This window comes from Neovison vison, chromosome 1 (assembly GCF_020171115.1).
Source record: "Neovison vison isolate M4711 chromosome 1, ASM_NN_V1, whole genome shotgun sequence".
Classification (NCBI taxonomy): domain Eukaryota; kingdom Metazoa; phylum Chordata; class Mammalia; order Carnivora; family Mustelidae; genus Neogale; species Neogale vison.
Window position 1 is genome coordinate 308,434,250 of NC_058091.1, and position 23,438 is coordinate 308,457,687.

Sequence of the window (23,438 nt, forward strand, 5' to 3'; positions counted from 1 at the left end):
TTGCCCGCTCCACTATCGGGGCCAGTGGGGCGCCCTCAATATCCTGGACATTTTAATATAGCAGACGGGTAATAACTTCTTAATTCTGGAGGTGACTAGACTAGAATCAAACAGAATAAAGAAGACCGCTCAGATTAACATTCACAACTCGTAAAGTTGACAGAGTTGTAAGTTCCTGATTTTTCTCTCGGTGGCCCACCTGTTCATTGATTACCACTGAACACGGGCTGATCACTTCCAAGTGTGTCTGTGAACCAGGCTGCAGTCGGTCCTGACCATCAGGCTACTCAGGAGAAAGACTGAGCGCTCATCAGCCATGGAGGAGGGGTTTTAGACTGGGGTGTCCAGAGCTACCCCTAAGGCACTTTCAAGACTGAGTGCCATCATTCTGTCATGGGAAACACGACCCCCTCAAAGTACGGAGGCAAGACTTCTTGCAAGTCTTGCAAGGCAAGGCAGCATTCTTCTGCCCAAAGAGGTCTGAATTTCGGATAAGCCTCTCACTCTGACAGCCTCAGTGCTCGACCTGGCGAAAATCGTCTCAAGGAGGAATGGTCTAAAAAGGCTCTCTCACAAAGGCCATCCTTCCAGCGTAGAACAACAGTCTCCCAGCTTCTTCCTGCGGAAAGTTCTTCCTCCCTCCCCGTCCTGTCAGCAATGAGGGTGGGCCCCCCCAGGGGGTGTCATAACACTTTACATAAAAATACCATCAATGTTTGCCCAGTTATATTATCTAAGGAACTGAGAAATTTTGTTTATATTTTAAGATCAGCAAATGCCAAAAATACTAATTTGAATTGAATAACCTTTCCCAGTCTTACATTCGAATGCAGAGAGATCCTATTTAAACACATCCTGCAGAACCTTCTAGATAATCGAAGAGAACATTTATGTTCGGTAGCATTTTAGCATTTAGCATTTTAGCCTTCGGCCTATTTTACTTTCATTCCTTGAAAAAAGTGGTGTGTCCACGTTGGGCGTCAACCTGAAAGCCTCGCCTTCCTCTCTTCCAGAGACCGGGGTCTGGTCCAGCCGCTCCGCTTTACTGCCTCGGGGCCCTCAGCGCCTCAGTGTTCTCATCCGTAAAACAGAATGAAGTGTAGCTTTGAAGGACATTTTGAGAACGAGACAGGAAGACTTGTGTCCGTTACAGTGCGGGCGTGAGACTCACGCTGGCCAGTGTCTCCTGTAGGCTCTGCCCAGCGCCTGGTTCTTGAGTCCAGCCCCGTGGCCGCACCCAGCAGTCAGCAAAGAGCGCCGCCCTCCCCGACCGAACCTCTCCCTGCTGGAGCCGGGGTCCGAGCCGTAGTTCTCAACCTCAGCATCACCAAACGGGAAGCTATCCAGCTCCGCCCAAGAGCCCAAAGTGGGGCCTGGCAGTCTCCTCCAGGGGATCCCACTACCAGCCAGGCTGGAGAGCCGTTGCCCTGCTGGGTCATTCTTGAGAGATCACGCTTCCCCATGGTCTCTAAATTCCTTCAACCCCTTTGCACCTTCTCTTAACTCACCTCCAGCATCCCTCCAACAGGCTGTGTTTTCTGTGAGTGACTGTAGAAGTTCGCTACCTGAGCCAAATCCTAACCCTGGGTAGGAGAGGGAAAATGTGCTCTCAGGTGGCAGGGGTCACTAAAAGCACCCCAACCCTTGACGAGGCTTGTCTCATGTCTTCTGTAGGGGTTGGAGATCTCTCTGCTTCCCCCCTGCATCTTCCCTGACCGTCCCCCTCTTCTGTTGGCTTAAGCTCAACGTCCACTGGTACAGGAAGGATCGTGGGCCACTCCCGCCCATCAAAGGCGCCATGGGCATCCCAATGTTTAAATTTTCACAGAAAACCCTCCCTATGTTCTTAGAATAAAATCCTAGAAGTTTACTGCTGGCGGGACTGAGGTAGGTGTACTGAGGCAGGTGAAATCAGATCGCTAAAATATTCCAGTAAGTTGGGAGCTCTGACTCTGGAAAATAGTCTTTCACATTTCTCAACGAAGAAGGCTTTGATTCAAAGAGTTTCTGGTTTCCCTCTTCCACTGTCAGTGAAGTAAACCTTGAAGACTTTCTAAGAGTCTCCATCCTCCTTGGTCACAGGACCATCCTAGATCACACGTTCGGGAGTCTGTCTCCCCATGTCGCTAGCTGTGCGGCAGATGCCCGGGATTCAGCCGGTTCCAGGGTGCATTGGTGCCAGCCAGCCATCCTGGTTCACACTGTGCTCTTGGTTAAACATTATGGAGGCAGGAGTGGAAGAAAGTTCTCTGGGGGACCCCGGCGGAGGTCGTTGACGCTGCTTTTTGCTTTGCAGGAATGTTAGCTCAGCCGGAGAGGAGGCCCGCAGGAGGATGCGGGAATGCGACGGGCTCACAGACGCGCTGCTCTACGTGATCCAGTCCGCGCTGGGGAGCAGCGAGATCGACAGCAAGGTTTGTTGTGTTTGCCTAGATTGAACATCTTAGAGACTAAAGATGCCCACGGGACTAAGCAATGGCTAACAACAGCGGAGAGCTAATGCTGTGCTTAATGCCTTCACTCTGGGATCTGTCTTGGTCTCCCCATAGGAATCCAGCGTTTTCTGGATGACTTCTAATCCTAGCCTAGAATTAGACACCTACATCTCAACTAATAATGAATAGGAACATGGATTGTTCTGAGTTCCTCCAACCAGATGAGTGTGTAAACATTTGCACACCACATTATCCACTGTGTAAAACCTTCCAATTTTAGTTTGTAAAGTCTGCTTTCAAGAGACAGAGGAATATTAAAACTACCTGAGCTTTGAATAATTCTATATTCTTACAAGTTAGCTTTTTACAAATGTTAATTGTATCAAATGCCATTTTAAAAATGCCTTAAGACTGAAGAACCTTGGTCCCAATCTAAGTGAATAGGAATGTCCACATGTTCACGCAGAATCTAGTCAATGTTTCAGGTCAGAAACCAGAATAGAATGGGGTGGGCTTTTCCACTGTGGGAGGTATTTTGTTTTGCCTTCATTTGCCTTTTGTTTGGTTTTGATTCGATCTAAAATCGTCAGGAATAACATCCAGATATAAACACAGAATTTACTGATGCTTTTTAAGTGACCCATGAGATACATACGAGACCTCAATGAGAATTTCTCCAGAGCCACATTTTGGCATTTGGGACCAAGTTATTCCATGTTGTGGGGCCGGCCTGTGCCTTGTAAGAAGTTGAGCAACAACCTTGGTTCTCCCCACTGGATGCCAATCTCATCTCCCTTTCCAGCGATGTCAAACAAAAGTGTTTCCAACCATTGCCCAGTGTCCCCCAGGGGAACAGAACTTGTCCTGATGTAAACCCCCAGCCATGTGCCTAGACCCCGTCACAGCCCTCTGACTTGGAGGGTCCCCCTCTGCTCTCAGATTTGCGTTCCTTTAAAAGTTCATCAGGTGATTTGTTGTGTGTCCTCTACTGAGAGCCCACACCGGTAGATTAGCTACAGCTTTGAAATGGACTCTGATCAGGAAGACGATGAAACATAATTAAGTTACAAAGTCAGGTAAAGAACAGGTAAGAGTGGTTTTATCCCCTACGTTACCAACGGGCATGGGGAAAGACTTCCCAGTTCTCCACTTTGCCTGCACGGTGGAATGGCTGAGAAATTGAGACAATTGCTGATAGCCGAGCCCTCCTCCCTATCATCGTGGGTGCACACACCTTCTGGAACCCCAGCCCTCTGAGTACTAGTCTGCTGCAGTTATGAACGCGGTCTGCCCTCCGGTCACCACCATCGAGTTACACGACATCCGTGAACTGACTCTGCAAGTGTTACCGATTTCGAAGACAGAATATGAAGCGCTAAAATTGAATCAACCCCTCTTGTAAACACCCTTTATAACCATTTTAGAACTTTTAATATCGCTGATAAGAAAATTAAGTCCCTAAAAAAACTTGACCAGTGGACGTATCTTGAGTATTTACAGATGCTTGTTAACATAATAGACCACAGATCTTTAAAGGAGCTGCAGGAGGTAATTCAGGAAGGCTGCCATGCCCAGGATCTCCACATTCAGAACAGTAAAGACTACAGCATCGGGATCTGAAGCCTCCAACTGGGATGGATACAAAGAGAGCTTTAAGACTGGACCTTGGGGTTGAAAATAAAATCGGACTCCACAGCTTCTTGCCTTGGCCAGGTGCCCAGGCCAACACTGGTGGGAAGGTAGCCTTCGGAAGCATGGTCCTGAAACAAAGTGCTGTGAATCCCCACGCCTCTTTTCTGATGTGGTAGATGGCTAGACCCCTGGAGCCCCTGGGAGACCCCCTCATTTAATGTCCACGTTGTATTCAAAGGAGGAACCTGGAATCTCTTGGAGTGTTGAGGGCGGCAGGGAGAAGACACGGTGATTTCTGATGAAGCTGCAGGAGACCCAGGCTTGTGTGGGTGTGTCACCTCCAGCTCGTGCTCACTGGGGACTGTCCCCAGGTACCCCCAACTTCAGGATGAAGAGGATCGTTACAGCTTCTGAATGGCCCAGAAATCCCAAGTGACTTAGTAGTGACTTTCTGGCCAGAACGTTCCATGAAGGTCTAACATATTATGGTCCCCCAGTGTCCCACCTGGCCCTCTGCCTGGTCCCATATTAGCTTTTACAAGGACAAGGTAGAGGAGGAAGGAGCACACATTCTCTTAAAGGCCAGTGTTAAAGGGCCTGGAATCCGTGCAAACTCAGCTCAGCGCCTGTAATTGGGACAGTTTGCTAAATGGGTGACCCTACGGTAGCGCAATCCACAGACAACTTCCAAATTAGCCCTTTGTGATAGAAAATAAGGAGTCAAAATGATGCTTGTGTTCCAGAGGAGCGGCTAAAAGCACTGGTGACAGCAATGGATGTCCAGAGCAGAGCCACCAGGGGCCGTGTGCCTTCTCCTGGCGTCCCAGAGAAGGGCGGTAGCCGCCTTGCTTTTCGGTGCTCTGTCCCCACTCCCGTAGAGAGAAGACCTTGAGTGGGTGACCCTTCCACAGCCAGCCTGGCTAGAGAGAGCAGGTCAGGCCCGGCGACTCCCTCACCCCGTCCCTCCTCTCCTCTGCACCCCCTCCCTCCGCCACCCCCACTGCCCCCCCTCCAGCTTCTCCCACATCGCCCCCAGCCACAGGTAGATTATAAAGCATTTCTGGAAATGGCTGTGGATGTGTTCCCCGGTAGTCATTTGTTAAACAGAGGCACGGAGATGCCCCCGGGGAAGACGAACAGCAGGCTGAGAAAGAAGTTGATTCTCCCAAGTCTTTGATGTAAGAAAAATCAGTTTGAGCTGATTTAAAAATCGTTCTGACTTATGCCATAACATTTTCCTTTCAGGGAGAGACTTTTCTCTCTTTCATGCATCGTCCTGTGTTTACCTGCTTTCATGCCGGTTCCTTTTTTGATGCTGAGAGGATGCTTGAAATAGAAAATCAAGTTGACTCAAAGCCTGTGGGATTAGCTGCCGTGAAACCTTGAAAAGCTGACAAGACAGATCTGGAATGGCAAAGGCTCCAGAGACAGATCCTGGAAACCAGTTTTCCTGGTTGATCGTCCTGCCCCCAGTAGCCAAGGCAAACACACAAGCTCAACCTTGGCCCAGATTCCTGTCCTAGGAGGAGGGCAGTGCGGCCTCTGCCCCTCCCAGGCTGGACCCAGGTCCAGAGAGAGGTGGTCCTCTGTGCCAGCGGTCTCGTCCCCTTGACCTGTGAAACAGAGCCATGCTCTCTGTCGCACTTGCTGGTGCACACAGCAGAAGCCTGAGAAGCCATCACCAAACTGGCAAGCTTTTAAATAAAACTTAGCTCCGTTCAATTTTTTTCCCCATTGGGATTTTGGTTTTGTTTTTGTTTTTTTAAATTGGGTGTATTTTTACTCTTCCCACCGTTCATCAATTGTGGGACAAAGGTCAAAAGGTTGATCCGAAGTTCATGTGTGAAGCCTCGCCTCCCATGTGATGGCATTTCAGAGGAAGGGTCTTTGGAAGGACCTGGAGGCACAGAGAGATTAAGCACTTGGCCCCAAGGTCACATAGCTCCTGAAACGGAAGATCCAGGCCTCAAACCTAGACTCGTGGGCCCTGGTCCTATGTTCTAGATTTGCCAGCAGGGCCGTCTAGACCACTGTTTGTGGTCTGAGGGCTCATATGGTGTTTACTGTGGGCCAGGAGCACTTCTCAGTATGTACCCACTGGGTTGGTTTCCTGTTGCTGCTCTAGCAAGTTGCCAGAAACATGGTGGCTTAAAACAACCCAAACTGATTATCTTACTATTTTACGACTCAGAAGTCCCCAGTGGGTCTCGCTGGGCTAAAACCAATATGTTGCTAGGGCTGCGTTCCTTCTGGAAGCTCGGGGAGAATCCGTTTTCTCATCTTCTCCAGCTTCTAGAGGCGCCCACAATTCCTTGGCTGTGGCTGTGGTCCCTTCCGCCATCTTCAAATCCCGCAAGGAGAGGTCACACCTTCTCCCACCCCTTCACTGCACTTCCTCTGCCACCCTCTCTCACGTATAGGACCCTCAGGGGCCCACCGGGATAATCCAGGACAGTCTCCCCAGCAGAAGGTCAGCGGGTGAACAGCCACCATTCTGTCTGCAGCCTCCATTCCTCCTGGCCACACAACCCACAGCTCACAGACATGGATGTGGACCCTGGGGCCAGGGGGCACTGTTCATTCATACTCGGCTCCCCTGGTCCACACAGCAAGCCAAGACATGGGTGCTATTATGACCATTTTACAGAGGAAGTTACTGAGTCTGATGATGGGTATATTGTCCAAGTCACACAGTCAACAGATGGAGATCAAGGGCCTTACAGGTGTCCAGCTCCGCAGTGTATGTCCTCAAGCACCGGTTAAGCCCCATACTAAGAAAGCAGGAGCTCCAGCCATCTCCAAACAAACTAGGAGCGTGGAAACGTTCATGCCCCCAGTGATCCTGGCACTCGGTTTGCCTGGGACTCCACAGCTTTATATCCGCATCTCCTTTTACTCCCAGAAAGCACCCTAGTGGGTGGCAAATACTAGGGTCTCCCTCCCCGAGCTGACGGGCATGTGAGTATGCCATCTGAGCCCCAGTCCCAGGAGGGAGCGGGGAATGTGTGCACCATATCTGGGACCTCTCCCATGTTGTGGATTCTTAACTGCTCACCGGTGAACTCCAGTCAGCAATTAAAGCTGTTTATAAAAGGAACTAGCACGGATAAGAAAAGCTTTTTAGGATCTTCTCAGGCTTCTCTCAATTCTTTCCACCGTCACTGTCAAGGGAGCCTGCAGGAGTCAGGAGCTTAATGTCTCCAGAAAGAATCAGCGATGTGGAAATGACTGCTTTCCTGGGTAGAGGAGTGCTGGTTAGTTTTTATTCATTCCTCCTTTGTTTCTTTTCCTTTTTTTTTTTTTTTTTCTTTTTCTTTTTTTGGGTTCTCCAGACCGTTGAAAACTGTGTGTGCATTTTAAGGAACCTGTCGTACCGGCTGGCAGCAGAAACGTCTCAGGGACAGCACATGGGCACGGATGAGCTGGACGGGCTGCTCTGTGGGGAGGCCAATGGCAAAGACACGGAGAGTTCCGGGTGCTGGGGCAAGAAGAAGAAGAAAAAGAAATCCCAAGATCAGGTAATGCCGGTGGCTCGCCGTGGCGTGCAGTGATCCCTTCCCTAATGACAGCATTACTGTTTCTTCCACTCGGACAGATACGGGGCTCTGTACTTCCCACGCGAGGTAAAATCACACGCGCATCTGCACAGTTTTCCCGTGGGGCTCTCATGGTTCAGATGGGGGAGCATCGCGCGCCGTCCCCCTGTCCCACAGACCAGCCCAGACAGGAACTTTGAAAAAGTCTCACGAGTCCCAGGCAGGCTCTAAGGTCCCAGCTTGTAGCGTCCACCCCGGGCACGAGTTCCTCTGGGTGTTGGTCCACGCACTGATGGAGACCCTTGCCAGGGACAGGCGGGGTGCCCGGCAGGTGGTACAGATGCACACAATCGGTGTGGCATCAGAAGAGAAGCTGAGCAGAAATGCACAAAAACCCAACACATTGTTCACTGCATGTTTTGAACCATTTCGGTATGTAACCTTGCACTTACTGTTACAAGTGGGGGAGCTCAGAATCACAATTCTCCAACAGAATGACATTAGGAGCTAGGCCTTGGGGCGCTATTCTGATAAATTCACAAAGCTGTCCAGCTGGAGAGATCTCTTCAAAACGGATGGACTTCACCTCGAGCTGCCGTAAATAGGCTGCCTGCAGTGCAGTAAAGGCCAGTAGGCAGCCACTCTTAGCCTTAGCAGAATCATGACAGCCTCTAGTCCTTTCCCCGGGAGCCTCTGGAAGGCAGAAGCTTTCACCCAGTGGCCCCCCAGGTAAAGGAATACTATGAGTAGTAGCTGCCGGCCCCGAACTCCAGCTACGGAGGTTGTCCTGTCTTACTGTGGCCTGGACAGTGGGGTCACAGGTCCAACCTTCCTGGACATATGACCATGTGTTCAACCTTCCCCTGGACACTGTGTTCATATACCAGCCACTAAAGATCCTACCGACCCAGGATATGACTCTCCTCAGGAATCGACAAATAAGAAAGCAGGACAGAACTCACAACACTCTCTCCTGGCAGGCTTTTAATTCAACATAAATATGCAGAAGTATCTCTTCAGATCACAGCACATAATTTTTCAAAGTATGTTCAAAATCATTTTGCTCTGAGGAAGGATTAGGGAAGCTATGTTGTTTGGAGTAAGGATTCGTGGGAATCCATTCTTAAATATAACTTGAATGCATCTGTGTTTGCATTTTTTAGGCTCTAGTTCTCTTGCTGTTTTTGGCCCCTGAGGGCTCCTCCAGGAACATCTACAACTTTTAGAGCTGTATGTTCCAGCATAAACACACCTATAATTTAAAACATACATATGCCATTTGCCTTTCTGATAGTCACCATCCAGTCTGAGAAGCTCCCAACCCTGCTTTCTCTCCCATCATGGATCAGTGCTGTGTGTCCACTGTCTCCCTGAGTCAGCTGATTGACTACTTAGCCATAGTTCCTAATTCAGCCACTTAAAAACCTCCCATCAGGTGAATGCAATGGTTAACAAGCAGGTATTTATTGAATGTCTACTATGTGCCAGGCATTGTACCAAATAATGTCAGATACCTCAGTCTTCCTTCCCACCACTACCCAGACCGTGATGGCTTCTGAACTTTTTCAATATCAGAGAGGTGATACATGGCCTAACAAAGGTATAATGGGTCCTTCTCACAGTTTCCTGCTGCACTACTGTATCCCAGAGGGCTCTGACCCTTCACTGCTTCATCCCAGAAAGTGAATGAGCAGAATAAACACTGAAAATAGCATATGGGCAGGGATGTGCTTCTTCCCCCTCTGTCCAGTGATCATAAGCCCCCAGGGTCTCACCCACCTCCTATAGACTCAGAATCTCCAGGACGGGCCCAGGTAACTTTGGAAGGCAGATTTGGGAAATTGTACTGACATGTTAGCCCTGGTTTTAAAAAAACAAAAGCAAAACTTTAAACTGAGATTGATATCATGGTTTTCTCTCCAGTCTATTGTTTGAACTTTAAGGACCGTCCTTCCAAGGACCCCCACACCAGTCATTGGTGTCACATCAGTAAAATTCAGCCCCAAACACCCAGCCCTTTCTCCAACACTGGCAAGGTATGCTCACACAGCCTGAAGCCCTTCAAGTGACAGGTGGGATTAGGTATTGATTGGGTCCAGAGAAGTCAGGAGTCAGAAGAGAATATTCATGGACATCCCCCCAAAAGATAGCCCTCCTTCCAAGCTGGTTAGCTCCTTCCATAGAATCTTACAATGAACAACTTCCAACCTTAGAATGTTGTATTTTGAGCCATATTTTATGACATCGATGAGCTATTTTCTAAGTTGAGTAAGATGAAGAGATTAGTGCAGTTTTATTATTTTTGCCAAAAGTCTAAGTGAAGATTTATAATGGTCATTCATCCCATCTTTTTCTCATGATATTCTTTTAAGGAAACAAAAAGGATCTCTTAGAAAGTTCTGCCAAAACAACCACGTTAAAATACAGTAGAATATTGTTGTTTATAAAGAAACTTCAAACTTATGATTTCAGTCAAGTGATAGTTTTATAAAAGACTAAACTGTGCTCTAATATAATACAAACATATCTTTCTGAAAAATTTTAATGTAAACAGATAGGAGCTATGTCTGTTTGCAAGTCATTTCATGTCTGTCAAGTTCAGTATATTTAAAAAAAGTCAAGAGTAAAAAGCATTCGCATTTAAAACCAATGGAAGGGAGGCAGCACTGACTGGTCTGGAGATGGGGAGGAGAGCATTGGACATGGAGGACTGAGATAGGGTGACATCGGCACACGGCTTGGCCTCCCCGCACTGGTCCCCCAGAGAGAACTAAATCTAGATGGCGCCACCTGCTGGGAAGGACGGGCACTTGCTCCAGCCTGGGGTCTCAGCAGGGAGAATGTGCTCTGCACTTCGGGAGCGCAGGTGGCCATTCCAAATAGTCTAAAGAAATTAAAGGTCAGCTCTCTCAAGTGAGAGAGGAACCGAGGCCCTAATTCATCACTGTTAACAGGTTGCAGCAAGGTGAGAAATGGAAATGTCCCCAGGCCTGTCCTGGACAAAAAGCATCCCCATCTTTGCCTTCAGAGCTTGCAGATCATGTAACTCACCTAGAAGCTTCCAGAAAGTTCTAAGTTTACAGCTTTCAAGATGGTCAGATATCCATTCTCTGGAGTCTCTGTTGCTCATAAAGTCAGGTTTTCAAAGAATATCTAGTGATTGGAGAGAATTATATGTTACAAAGTGAACTGAAGAAAAATAACAGAAAAGCAAGGATATATAGAGAGAGCGATAGATATGATGTTGGTAAAACCTGGCCGATTTTGCCAAATGTGTGTCACACGCCAATATAAAATAGGTATATTTTTATATATTTGTATCTGCATATATATGTATGTGTTTCTAGAGAGAGCACAGTAACATCAAAGAGTGAGGATAGTGATTCTCTTTGTACTTGGGTATTTACGAATTTTCTAATAGGCATTACATTTGTAATCTTTTCAAATACCATTTAGAAAATAATATTTTAGAAAACAGGAACTGATTATGTCAATGTATGCTTATTCATTCTCTTCTCTTAAATTTAAGATGCCCAGAGAGAAGTATCCAAGAATGGAGCTCTGTAAGATGAGAGGTTGTCAAATCCACAATACATACTTCCTAGGACAGAGGAGCCAGAGGTTTTACCAGGAAGCCAAAGTGATAAAAAGCATAATTAGTTTAATGATTGCCTCTGGAGCTTGCAGTATCCCAGAAATTTATGTTGATTCTTACCTTTGGCATTGTTAATTCTATACCTGAGGAGAATGCTGTGAGACTATAAAGGTCAGATTTAGTTACAATAAAAAATCTCAGAGACTTTATCCTTTAGATTCTTAATTAGAATAATTCAAGAAAATACATCATACAAAAATAGGCTTCCTTTATGCTCTTAAATCAAGAAATGGTTACTATTAGGGCACCTGGATGGCTCAGGCGGTTAAGCATCCAACTCTTGATTTCAGCTCAGATCATGATCTCAGGGTTGTGGGATCGAGCCCAACATGGGGTTCTATGCTCAGTGAGGAGTCCGCTTGTCCCTCTCCCTCCCTCCTCGTGTGGGCTCTCTCTCTCTCTCTCTCAAATAAATATAGAAAAATTTTTTTAAAGACAGAAATGGTTGCTATCGAATCATCCTGGAACCATCTGACTACGAGCCCCCAAGTGTAGAAGTATTTAACATTTCTGGGCATCGTATTCTGATCCAAAATGGCTTTGCAAATTTATTAATTTCTGACTCTGTGTTCAGTGCCTGTTGCCAATTTATAGGAAATTGCTTGTCTCTCTAGCCCCTTTCAGGCTGACCGCACCCCCACCCCACCAAACCATCTACACGTCACATGCCAAGAGGCACATCTCACCTGTCAGGGTCTCCACTGCCTTCTAGCAGGGCTCCGTGCCAGGCACTGGGCACAGCAGGGACGGGGACAGCATTACGAAGATTGGGGTCCAGGGAAATGCAAGTAGACAAAATTGCTACATTTACTTTTCCACCTTTTGTAGAAATAAGCATCTTTTGTTTCTCAGTTTGGCATATGGCCAAGATTCCTGGGATGCTATCCTGGGATTGGTGGTACTCAAAGTGGATTCAGGTCAAGAATACTGCTGGCTGCTGGCCAGAGCAGACCCGAGCCTTCAAGACCCACTCAGTGTGAACTTGACAGTACAGAGGAACTGCTGAGAAAAAAGAAAAAACAAAGCAAGACGAGTAAGATGTCCTAGAACCTAGAACTTCTCTTTCCGGCTTGAGTATCACTTCTGAATGTTGTAGTTCGTGTGGATATATGTGTCTTCACATGGGTGAGGACATAAACCTGTCAGAATTCGAAGATGACTCTGACCTGGTATTTTTTTATGGTTGACTTTGGCTCTCCTGATAATCTTTGTTTCACAGTTTAGTGAGTTGTGCTCAATTTAAGAGTATTATTGCTGTTTCCATCTCTTGCTTACATTGTGGATGCCAAATGCATGGAACAGCAGGAAGTTCCATTTATCATATCACCATGATATTTTAGATGCAAAAGCATAGTAATGGGATTCTGCACAACATCTTTAATGTCCTCTTATTTTTTCCATGATAATGAACACATCTTGGCAGAACTTCCAGGGCTCTCCACCTGCATGCTTTCCTGGCCTGCCCTTTGTCCCACAGACCAGCCTCTGAGCTTTTGTACATGCTCTTCCTCTTTCTGGCCTTCTACTCCCTTCTACTACTTGGAAGATAATCGTCTAAGACAAATAAAACATCACCTCCATCCTTTCAAGACTTCTTCCAAGTAAAGAGTTACTCATCCTCTAATCGTTTACCTGGTTTTATTGAACTTCCCCTTTAGTGCTGATCTGCTCTAGTAGCTGACTCCCATGGAGAAGGGATCTGCTGAGGGGAGGGACTGGATGGATCTCGCTTCTGTCATTGACCTCTAGCCCAACACCCAGAATGAGCTATGCTGAGTGACACTTAGTTTTGGGTTCACGGCACCTTCTACCCCTTCTGGGGAAGTGTTTCGAGTAGATGTCCACAGCTGTGACTTGTCCCAGCCTCGTCCGTTTCTTTCTTGATGACACTTTACCTCCAGGAGCCACTGAGGGCCCAGAATGTTCTGTAGATCTTCTCTTTTCCATTTGTGGTTCAAACTGTTACCCAGGTTCTCATACAGTGCTCCATCTTATTGTGCTAGTCACCTTGCTGCCTCTAGAAGGACCACCACACCTAACAAGCATTCTGTATCATGACAGTCATTTGAGGACTTGGGATTCATGTGTGTCCAGGCGCGTCTCAAGGTTCTCCTGGAGAAGTAATACTTCTGACTGTGCCTTGTTCTGAAGGTGTTAGCGCATGACACCTAAATCATATTAGATGCCACGAAATCCCATTGCCCGAAAGGTTTCCTCCCAGAACTTTGTATCTGGTATCACTTGTGCGTGAGCATCCTATGGATGCTGTTGGCCCAGAAACCAGACCCCGACACTCAACAGTGATCAGTATCCCAAGGCACACATGTGAATTTTCTTGCTGGTTTGAATCACACTGGAGACTAGAATTTTAAAGAAGTTTCTCCTTATTTTGGACAAAATGGATGTTAATTATAATTAAATATAAGCATGCGTGTAAATGCACAAATATAGAACATGAAAATTATATATGAGTAAAATAGCAATAAGCTGTAAGAGGAAAGGAATACGCAAACCTCTACCACCCCCTCCTAGACAGAGCCACAATTGCGATTTGTACCAGGCAGATATCCTTTCCCATCTTCTCTCTCCATATTTATGCACAGCTTTGCTTAACCCTTCCAAGTACAGGTTGACTACATTGATCTGAGTATGAATTAGGGCGCATGTCAGATAGCCAAAATCTTAGCGTTTCTAAGTGTCCTGAGAGTAGATAAGTGTCCTTCCCGCTAATGTGAAGGTCGATGGCAGCCCTGATCTGTGGTCTTCAGTGGCTCTAAGATCTATCGTATTCTCCTCTTCGGGATAATTCCTCCTTCTGATGGTCCACGATGGTTTTTCATGTCCATCGACCAGGAGCAGGAAAGGCATAAAGAAGACAGGGTAGGGGGAAGTGTCCTTTTCCACACCTTTCCCCTTCCCACCACAGTCTGTATGGGGTCATGTTAAAACCTGGAGTGCAAAGGAGCAGGAAGTGTAGCATATTTGTTGCCCCACCATGACCCCAGGGCGTTCTCTTAACTAAGGGAAAGGGGATGCAGTCGCATGCCTCGGAGTGCAGCAAGAGTTCTCTGTCCCTGGAAGGGGACATCCTTTATTACTGAATTTATTGAAAGTCGTCTGCGCACGGTAATGAAAAGTTGGCTTTGAGTTATTTCAGTGTTGGCAAATTCTCTGCCAACAGCGCAGCTCCTGATTACTTGCCCTCGGTGACCGCCCCCGCCGCCCACCTTGGCACAGCACGGATGGGGAGAACAGGTGTGGGCGTGACACCCCCTCGTCTCACTCTGCGTATTGTCATACAAGAGTTTATCCCGTGACTCAGCGTGACCTTTCTCCTTGCCAGCAAATTGTCGCCGGCAGAATGGAGAGAGGGCTGCCAGGAATCGCACTGCAGCGGGGGTACCGTGATGTGTGAACCACTCCCTGACGATCAGAAAATGCGGTGGCTTCCCAGTTTTAACTAACGTAAACTGTAATAAACTTGCGTAGCTAAATCTCGCGCACACCCTTAATCGCTCTTCCAAGAAAAATTCTTAAAAGTGAACTCTCGAGACCAAATGAATCTGGGGACATAAGCCAAACTGTGTCTGAATCACGCCGGGTGGCGGTGACAGCTGATTCAATTTACCGTAATGGATGGATCTGCCCTTCATGGCATTCTTGGTGCTTTCTAAGTTCTCATTTCTTAATATCATGGGTTCACTTTCTTCCAGTTTCCATTTTATTAGTAAGCATGCTTTTTCCTTCACTGCTTAATACTACTTCTTCACCAACCATCTGCTTATTTGAACTGCTGCTCATTCCTCACGGCTGACCTCACTGTGCCTTCATGTCACCATATGTCGGGAGCTTGGTGACTCAAGACATGAGATTTCATGTCCTCCAAGCAGCAAGTCACACAAGCCCGTAAGGCCACAGCCGTCTGTGTTTATGCAGCAACTCTCCTTGGTCACTGTCCGTGGATGAATGAGATTCTCCTCCTGCGCTGCATGTCTCCTCTGAAATACATCCTATCACCTAAAAATGCTGTTCTTCTACTTTGAGTGACTTTGCAGACTTAAAACTCCAACGTAGGCTTCCCATTTACTTTGCTTATTGACATTTTACCACTCAGTGCTTCATGCCATTAATAAGTACTCTGTGCCTGCGTGGCTGTGGCGGTTTGCCATTCGACTCTTGATTTGGACGCAGGTCATGGTCTCAGGGTCATTGGATCAAGTCCTGTGTGGAGCTTTGCATTCAGTGGGGAGTTTCCTTGGGATTCTCTCTCTCCCTCTCCCTCTGCCCCACCTCCTCCTCTCTTTCTTTCTAGAAGAAATAAATAAATCTTTAAAAAATACTCTGTTTTATACTACTAGATCAGGGTTTCTCAGCCTTGTCACTCTTGACATTTTGAACTGAATAAGTCTCAGTTGTGGGGCTGTCCTGTGCATTGTAGGGTTTTATCAGCATTCCTCTATCCATTAGATGCCAGTAGTACCCCTTCCAGCTGTGACAATCCACAATGTCTCAACATTGTCAGTTGTCCCCTTGGATGATAAAATCCTTTCGTGGAGAATTACTGTAGTATACTGTCTTTTAGGGATGTATCACCAAAGACATAAACAAAACAAGACTACGGGATTAACTGAGAGGGGCATTGGCATGTCAAGGACAGAGCTCCTTTAAAATGGAGGTAATGGAAAAAATAAGTGAAAGGTAGGTTATGGGGAGATTCCTGAACCAAGCTTCCTGAGCTCTCAATGAGAAGTTAGGAACAGAGAAAATTCTAGAGGGCTGTGAGTGGATGTGCTCAAGGACCCTACGACGCCAAATTCACTTAGTGCTTACCATGATTACTCCTTCATCTGCTCAGGCTGCCATAACAAAGCAGTACATACTGGGAGGTTTAAACAACAGACATTTATTTCTCCCAGGTCTGGAGGCTGGAAGGCCAAGACGAAGGTGCTCACAGATTTGTGTCTGTTGAGAGCTGTCTTCCTGTTTCACAGATGACCTTGTCTTGCTGTGCCCTTAAAAGATGGAAATTGAGAAAGCTCTGGTCCCTTCACTTCAAATTTTAGGATACATGCATCTCATATTTACATTTATAGATGGCATATGTCTACTTTGCTGAAAAAGTTGCATATCCCATGACTTCTCATGGATCCTCACTCTAGAAGAAGCTTAGCACTAGAAATTTGCATGTGTGGAATTTTTACCAGCTAAGTCAGATCCTGATGTCACCTGCACCCTGGGGTCCCATTGATATTGATTTTCCAGGCAATGTAGTGTTGGGCATGCTAACACTCTCTTCGAGAAGACTTCTGGTCTTTTTATAGGTGGTGAAAATCTATTTTTCATGGGCAGTTGATAATTCTTTCCCTATTAACTCAGCAAAAGTTGGAAATAATGTACCCAGATAAAGGCCAGAGACATTGACTGGCTTTGAAATAACTCTTCATCTCCAGTATTGACATACCAGGGTACCATCAGTGTTCTAAAATAACAGAGACTTCCCCTTTGAACTCCATTTCTAGGTGCCATCAAAGATTACCCGTATCCACATCAGTTTTCCTTTTATTTCCTTCAGGTTCTCTCTGTAGCCATTAAGAAAGGACCGTAGTGAAAGGTATTTAAGAGCTACATAGATCACATGTCAGAGCCGAAGAAAATTGTCTACTGATTCAACCAAGTATCCTATTTTATTGGGCAGAAGTTAGGAAAGGAGAATAAGATGAAACCCAGCAAATGACACACAGCCGCTTCTTGCTGCTCTTCCAGTCGGCCCTCACGTTCTGTGATGAGCGTGCAAATACCGCTGCTGCCCGACTCCTGCTGTTGGGGGAACTCGCCCTGCAGGAGATGGAAATGTCATCCCTGTTGAGTTCTAAGTGCATAGTCTGATTTTTCTGAATATCATCACATCTTTATACGAAAGCCATAGCTTTAAAGTCTTAAGGAGATGATAATATAAACAATGGGAAAAAACCCACATGAAATAATTTCCCATTTCCAGGGCGCCTGGGTGGCTGAGTCGGTTATGCATCTGCCTTCAGCTCAGGTCCTGATCTCAGGGTCCTGGGGTGGAGCCCCACATCGGGCTCCCAGCTCAGCGGGGAGTCTGCTTCTCCCTCTGCCCCGCCCCCCTGCTCATGCGCACATGCGCGCGCACTTGCGCTCACTCTCTCTTTCTCAAATAAATAAGTGTAAAATCTTAAGAAAAAAAAAATAAAGAATTTACCATCTCCTGTTGTGCCAGCAGAAAGATTCAACACCCAAGCTGCTTTCCCTGGCCAAGACAGCGTTAGCCCTGCTTTATCCAGGGTAGTGAGCCCAGCTCCCCGCATGAGCAGGGAGCCACGTGACAAGACCGTTCGCATCCCATTCTGTTATTTTCTGTATTTAAAAGGGAACTGCAGGTTTCACGCTTGCGCAGGTGCAAAGACATTTCAGAATGGTTTGAAGTGGCTTGGGCTCAAAGAACAAGCAGATTCCTCCACCTTGAGTGTCCTTGTTACAGAGTTAAAATTGAGGGACACTCTCATAGAAAATGACCTTTCGTGGTATGTCCAACCTCTGTCCATGGGATATTCATCTCTGAATATATATATATATATATATATATATATATATATATAAATATATATATATAATGAATATATATAGTATATATAATGAGCATATATAATATAATTATATATAATAAATAATATATATAATATAATAATATATATAATAAATAATGAAAATAATGACTTGTGATAGTTAAGTAACTTTACATTTTCATCATCAACTCTTCCATTTTTATGTTACAAAGATATGAAATAAGCCTATAGTCCAGTAAAATTTTCAGAACCAAGAAACACAGATTTTGAAATATAGCTGTGATTTTTGTATTTATACACAAACACACTCATGCACGTGTATGTACCTACACGAATATCTGCAGGAAGGTTTTGTATATGTCATTTAGACTATATCTTAAGTAACCATTAAGAAACACAAATAAGCAGTTAAATAACTTGATGCTCCCGCCCTGAATTATAAAGGATTATTTTGTGTTATTATGATTTTTCTCAGCAGTGAATGTTGGAGTATTTTTTCTGAACATATAATTTGCTTCATTTCTACCCTCATTATATTTGTTGGCTTCATTTTTCCCAAAAGACAAAGACTATGTGTGATCAAAGATCAGACTCACTATTTTTTTTAAAGATTTTATTTATTTATTTGACAGAGAGAGATATAGTGAGAGAGGGAACACAAGCAGGGGAGTGGGAGAGGGAGAAGCAGGCTTGTCACCAAGCAGGGAGCCCCATGCGGAGCTCTATCTGGGGACCCTGGAATCACAACCTTAGCCGAAGGCAGATGCTTAACAACTGAGCTACCCAGGTGCCCCAAGAATCACTATTTTTAAGTATATCAGAATCACAACATTTTATTTTATTTTTGTAAAGATTTTATTTATTTATTTGACAGAGAGAGAGAGAGATCACAAGTAGGCAGAGAGCTAGGCAGAGAGGGGAAGCAGGCTCCCTGCTGAGCAGAGAGCCCAATGCGGGGCTCGATCCCAGGACCCTGAGATCATGACCCAAAACGAAGGCAGAGGCTTAACCCACTGAGCCACCCAGGCGCCCCCAGAATCACAACATTTAAAAAAATAAAAGTGTAACAAAATTTGAAATGTAGAAAAAATGAAAGGCATAACCATTTTGTTAAGAAGATTTTATGGTCATACGTGTTTCCCTGGTGCATTTTACGTGGTATAAAGCCCACACCCCTCACTACTCTGCATCCTGCTTTATTCATTTCACTTTTTATCATAATTATTTGTCCGCGTTGCTACAGTGTAGTCTTCATAACTATCATTTTAATGGTCTACTGATACTCCCTTGCTCAATAAGTGATAGTTTTTAAATTATTGGCATTAATTTTTAATTACATGTTCTCCTATTATCCATTAGATCCAATTCAGAGCAAACCAAACTATTAGAACGCTGTAAGATCTAATTTGTATTTAGCTAGGTCAGTGCATCTAATAAACCACAGCAATTTTCTCTTCTGTGTCCATTCTGACAACCGTTTGATGCCTGTAATGCAATGATAGAATGCAAAAGCAAACAAATAGGTATTTTATAAGTTATATAAGAATTTATCAGTTAGTATTTAGGTTTAAGAAGTGAGGGTATTTGATTATTAATGTGTACTGTGTTATGCTAGTAGTATGCTAACTGTAAGATACATTGCCTTGTTGTTTAATGCTCTCCATTCTGACCACCAAAATTAACATATTGCTTCTTCCTTTTATAGAAATGTGCTGGAACCATTCTTAGAGAACTTATGCATTTATTCTACTGTCAATTACAGTTAGTTATGTACACGCTCTGCCACATTCCGCTTTCCATCATAGGCTCTGGGTGGGCAGGCGTGGATGTCCTGTTTTTGGTCTAGTAAGGCTTTACCCTATCTGCCATAGATGTTCACCAAATGTTATGACACCCCGCTTATTTACAGAAGACAAAGTTGGGAAGTGTAACGATGTTAAAGGTGTTTACTCTCTTATTTTTCTTCCACCAGTGGGATGGAGTAGGACCTCTTCCAGACTGTGCAGAACCACCAAAAGGGATCCAGATGCTGTGGCACCCATCTATAGTCAAACCCTACCTCACACTGCTCTCTGAGTGCTCAAACGCAGACACGCTGGAAGGGGCAGCAGGCGCCCTGCAGAACTTGGCTGCAGGGAGCTGGAAGGTATGACTAGTTCATTACCGTAAAGAAGAGATCTGGAGTTATGAGCATGTCCTTAGAAAGGATTAGACGTCCAATTTTGAGATGTGCAATTCCAATACAGGCTTTGAGAATGTTAGGGAAAGACCAGTTACATTGGACTCTTGGACATAGAAAGATATCCCTTTTAAAAATTCTCAAGGGCTCAGGGGTCCTTGAAAATCACTACAAAATATAGATGGATAGATGTAAGTATAGTCATTGAAAATGCTGTGATATGCTTTCCATTCTAGGTATGTAGCTGAGCTATTTTGTTTTCAGGGGAGATTGTGACATGTTGATGCTTTTCAAAGCTCTATTGTTGACTGTTACAGGAGCTAATGCCCAAGCATTTGTATCAAAACCCATGTGAATCCCTATAATGTTGTAGTTGGTCCTGTCCTCAAAGGGAAAGAACCTCTTTCATTTTTAACCCATGGGCTTACAGAGAAGAATAGTATTCCTAAGTCTCTTTGGCCAGACTGTTAAAGCAAATGTACAATGAGGAAGGAGATTAGGAGGGCCTTTTTCTCTGAATTCTTATAAACACGGGTTATCCCTGATTGGTTTTAACAGAAAATTTCCATGACCCTCATTTTGGGTAGAAAAGGATTCACCCTAGCAAAGAATTCTTGAGTTTGGTCACTCGCCATTACATGAGCTAACTTGTTTTACCACATAAAAAAGTGTAACCATCTAGAATGAGGGCATATGATGAAAATATCAAGAAAGGAAATTATCAAAGGGCCTCTGCCATCCATTTTTCATTCATTTAATTCAAAGCCTGGGGTTTAAGATATACATAAATCACTATCTAGAGTTCACTTTCTTCATAACAATGTTAATAAGACATGGCTGCGGAGAATTCTCAGCCTAGGACCATAGGCACCGCACATACTGCCCTCAGCATTGTCATGCAATTGTATCCTCCCTTCTTGTTAGAGCTTCCAACATCTGCCTTCATGTAGCCTCTCACTTATCATTCTGTTTCCACTGCTATGGTCTCAGCTACAGAACTGCCTTATTTCTGACCTGGGACATCACAGCTCTTGGGGGCCAGCCCTTAACAACTTTTCCAAGGAGCTGGCTGCTGATGTTTGTGTGGGCCCATTCCTTCTTTTGAGAGTCTTAGGAATGAACATCATCATCCCTTTCTTGTCTGTCCATAGGTGTCCCTGATGTTGTCCTGAAAGAATTCAGGTTGAGTTAGCCTTGAAGGGAAGGTATCTCTTGCTCTCAATTGGAGAAAAACTTCAAAAGAAGAATCACATCAGGCAGAATTCCAGAATAGGGCCTTGCAAGACAAGGAGAAATATAATAATGGGAATCACTTCCTTGAACTAACCCTTAGATCTTCTCTCCCTCTAAATTTAAGAGGCTTTGATTCAAATCACAATTCAAACCCAGTCTCTGCCTTTTCCGATCCCTGTGATCCTGAGCAAATTATAGCACTTCATTGTCTCAGATGGGTCCTCTTTAGACAGAAAAGACTGTGGCCGCTTCATGTCACAGCTTGCAGATCAATCATGGCACTATATGCAAAGATGGAAGCAGGATGCCATAGGCTATTGGATTGTCATTAAGTTGGGCCAAGAGTTTTGTCAACCTTACTCTATAAGAAGCATTCACCATCCTAATAACCCTAGAAAAGTGAGATAGTCCTCAGTCAGGCAAGGGGTTGTTAAAGTATATTTGTATACAGTTACATATATGTGTGTGTGTGTGTATATATACATAAGTTATATATATATATATATATATTTTATTTACATAAGAGTTTTCTTATCAAAACACAATACACAAGCATGAGTAATAGTCACGTTATCATCATTTATTGTATACGTTATTAACATGCCATGTTAAATGGTAAGGAAATATATGAAAAGGGAAGATAGATAATCCATAGGGATGACTTAAGAAGGTTATCATTAAGCCAAATCATTATAATTTTTTTAAAAATTGTTTATAAATTGATAAATGATTATAATTTTTTAAAGACTGAAAATAACTTGTACAAAAACCACACAGAGAAATCCTTCCTTTTAAAAATTTATTTTATTTAAGAAAAAATCTTGAATGACTAAAAGATGGATTTAGGACACAAAACAGCACCAAGTTTCATATGGACAGTGCTATCATTTGAAATCTAGAGTACTAAGAATGTATTTTTATAGTGACTGTTGAAATTTAGTGGCATTTTTTTTTTGGTGTCCTTAACTTTTTATGACCCAAACAAAAGCACAAATGTGAGAAGGTAAAAGACCGGAATTTTACATGGAAGCAGCTTTTTATAGACCTCATCATCTGAAACAATAACTTTTCTTTATAGGAAGGTCATGCAAACTCTTCTTGCAACAAATTGACTAGTAAACTAGATCTTCATAATGGTCTTAAATACTTTTTAAACTTTAGGAGACTCATTACTTGGTTTATGAGCATCAGAAAAACATAATGGTATTATGGCAGAAGCAAAGTAATGTATTTTTTTCATGGCCAATGTGGACTTCAGTTACTTTTTTTTCCCATGTACAGTACAATTATTTTGTTTGTCACAGAATCTTAAAACAATTGGATATAGTAGTTTAAAGATTTCCAAAATGTGAGTGCATGCTCTTTCAAAAACCACTTACGGGTTATTTCTGTTGTAATTCAACATAGTGAAAACTGAGAGTTTGAACTATAGAAATATATCTGTATTTATTATTAAGTCAGATATATTAGGTATCTTTGTACAGTCCAATTTCTGCTAAAATGTGACCAGTTTCAAAGTACCTATTCTTGTGCCCATTTACTTTTAAAATAAGATAGAATAAAGGGACATTTGGATATTAAGCTGTTAATATTTAATGAGATAACATGATAGCAACATAGATGTAGTGTAGAAGGAAACAGAATCTCTGGCCATGTGGCCAATATGAATAAAAAATAAGGGAACTGGGAAATTTGAGACTAGAGTCAGGGCAACAGCCTTGAGAAGGACAATGAATTTAGTGTAGCTTAGCAGTTGGAGTATCCCATAGACGAGAACCACAGGGTATCAGTGGAATGCAACAAATAAAAGTAGAAATCATAGTTTGACAGTTGTCTTTGTTCTAGCTAATGGTGTGATATAAAACACAAGGTTTAAATAAAAAGAAACAAAGTTTTAAAAGAGTATGGTGAAAACGAGCCCCGAAGCATGATCCCTAATGGGTTAGGAATTGGGTCAGAATAAACACAGAGGGTATCTGAGGACCCCGCCCAATCAGCAGGCTCCTAGAGACAACACACCAAGTGGGACATGATGACCAACCTGAAGCAGGACTTGGATGGGCCAAACCTAAGAAAGAAGAAATGGAGAAAATCCAGGTCATAACCAAGTCATTGACCCTAATCACACATGACTTAGTGATGCTTTCCTCACAAGACCCCAGTAAGTAGTCCTGATAGCAA

At 44.2% G+C, this 23,438-nt stretch overlaps 1 protein-coding gene across 4 annotated transcripts in view; it reads left to right on the forward strand.

Annotated features, from left to right (window-relative positions):
• The window catches only part of CTNND2 (catenin delta 2), a 906,151-nt gene that overhangs the window by 774,697 nt on the left and 108,016 nt on the right, over window positions 1-23,438 (forward strand). For all 4 annotated transcript variants that reach the window (XM_044233797.1, XM_044233772.1, XM_044233780.1 and 1 more), the window contains 3 exons: window positions 2,297-2,414; window positions 7,400-7,585; window positions 19,818-19,991. In XM_044233797.1, the coding sequence (XP_044089732.1) occupies window positions 2,297-2,414; window positions 7,400-7,585; window positions 19,818-19,991 (478 nt within the window). The remainder of the gene's footprint in view (window positions 1-2,296; window positions 2,415-7,399; window positions 7,586-19,817; window positions 19,992-23,438) is intronic.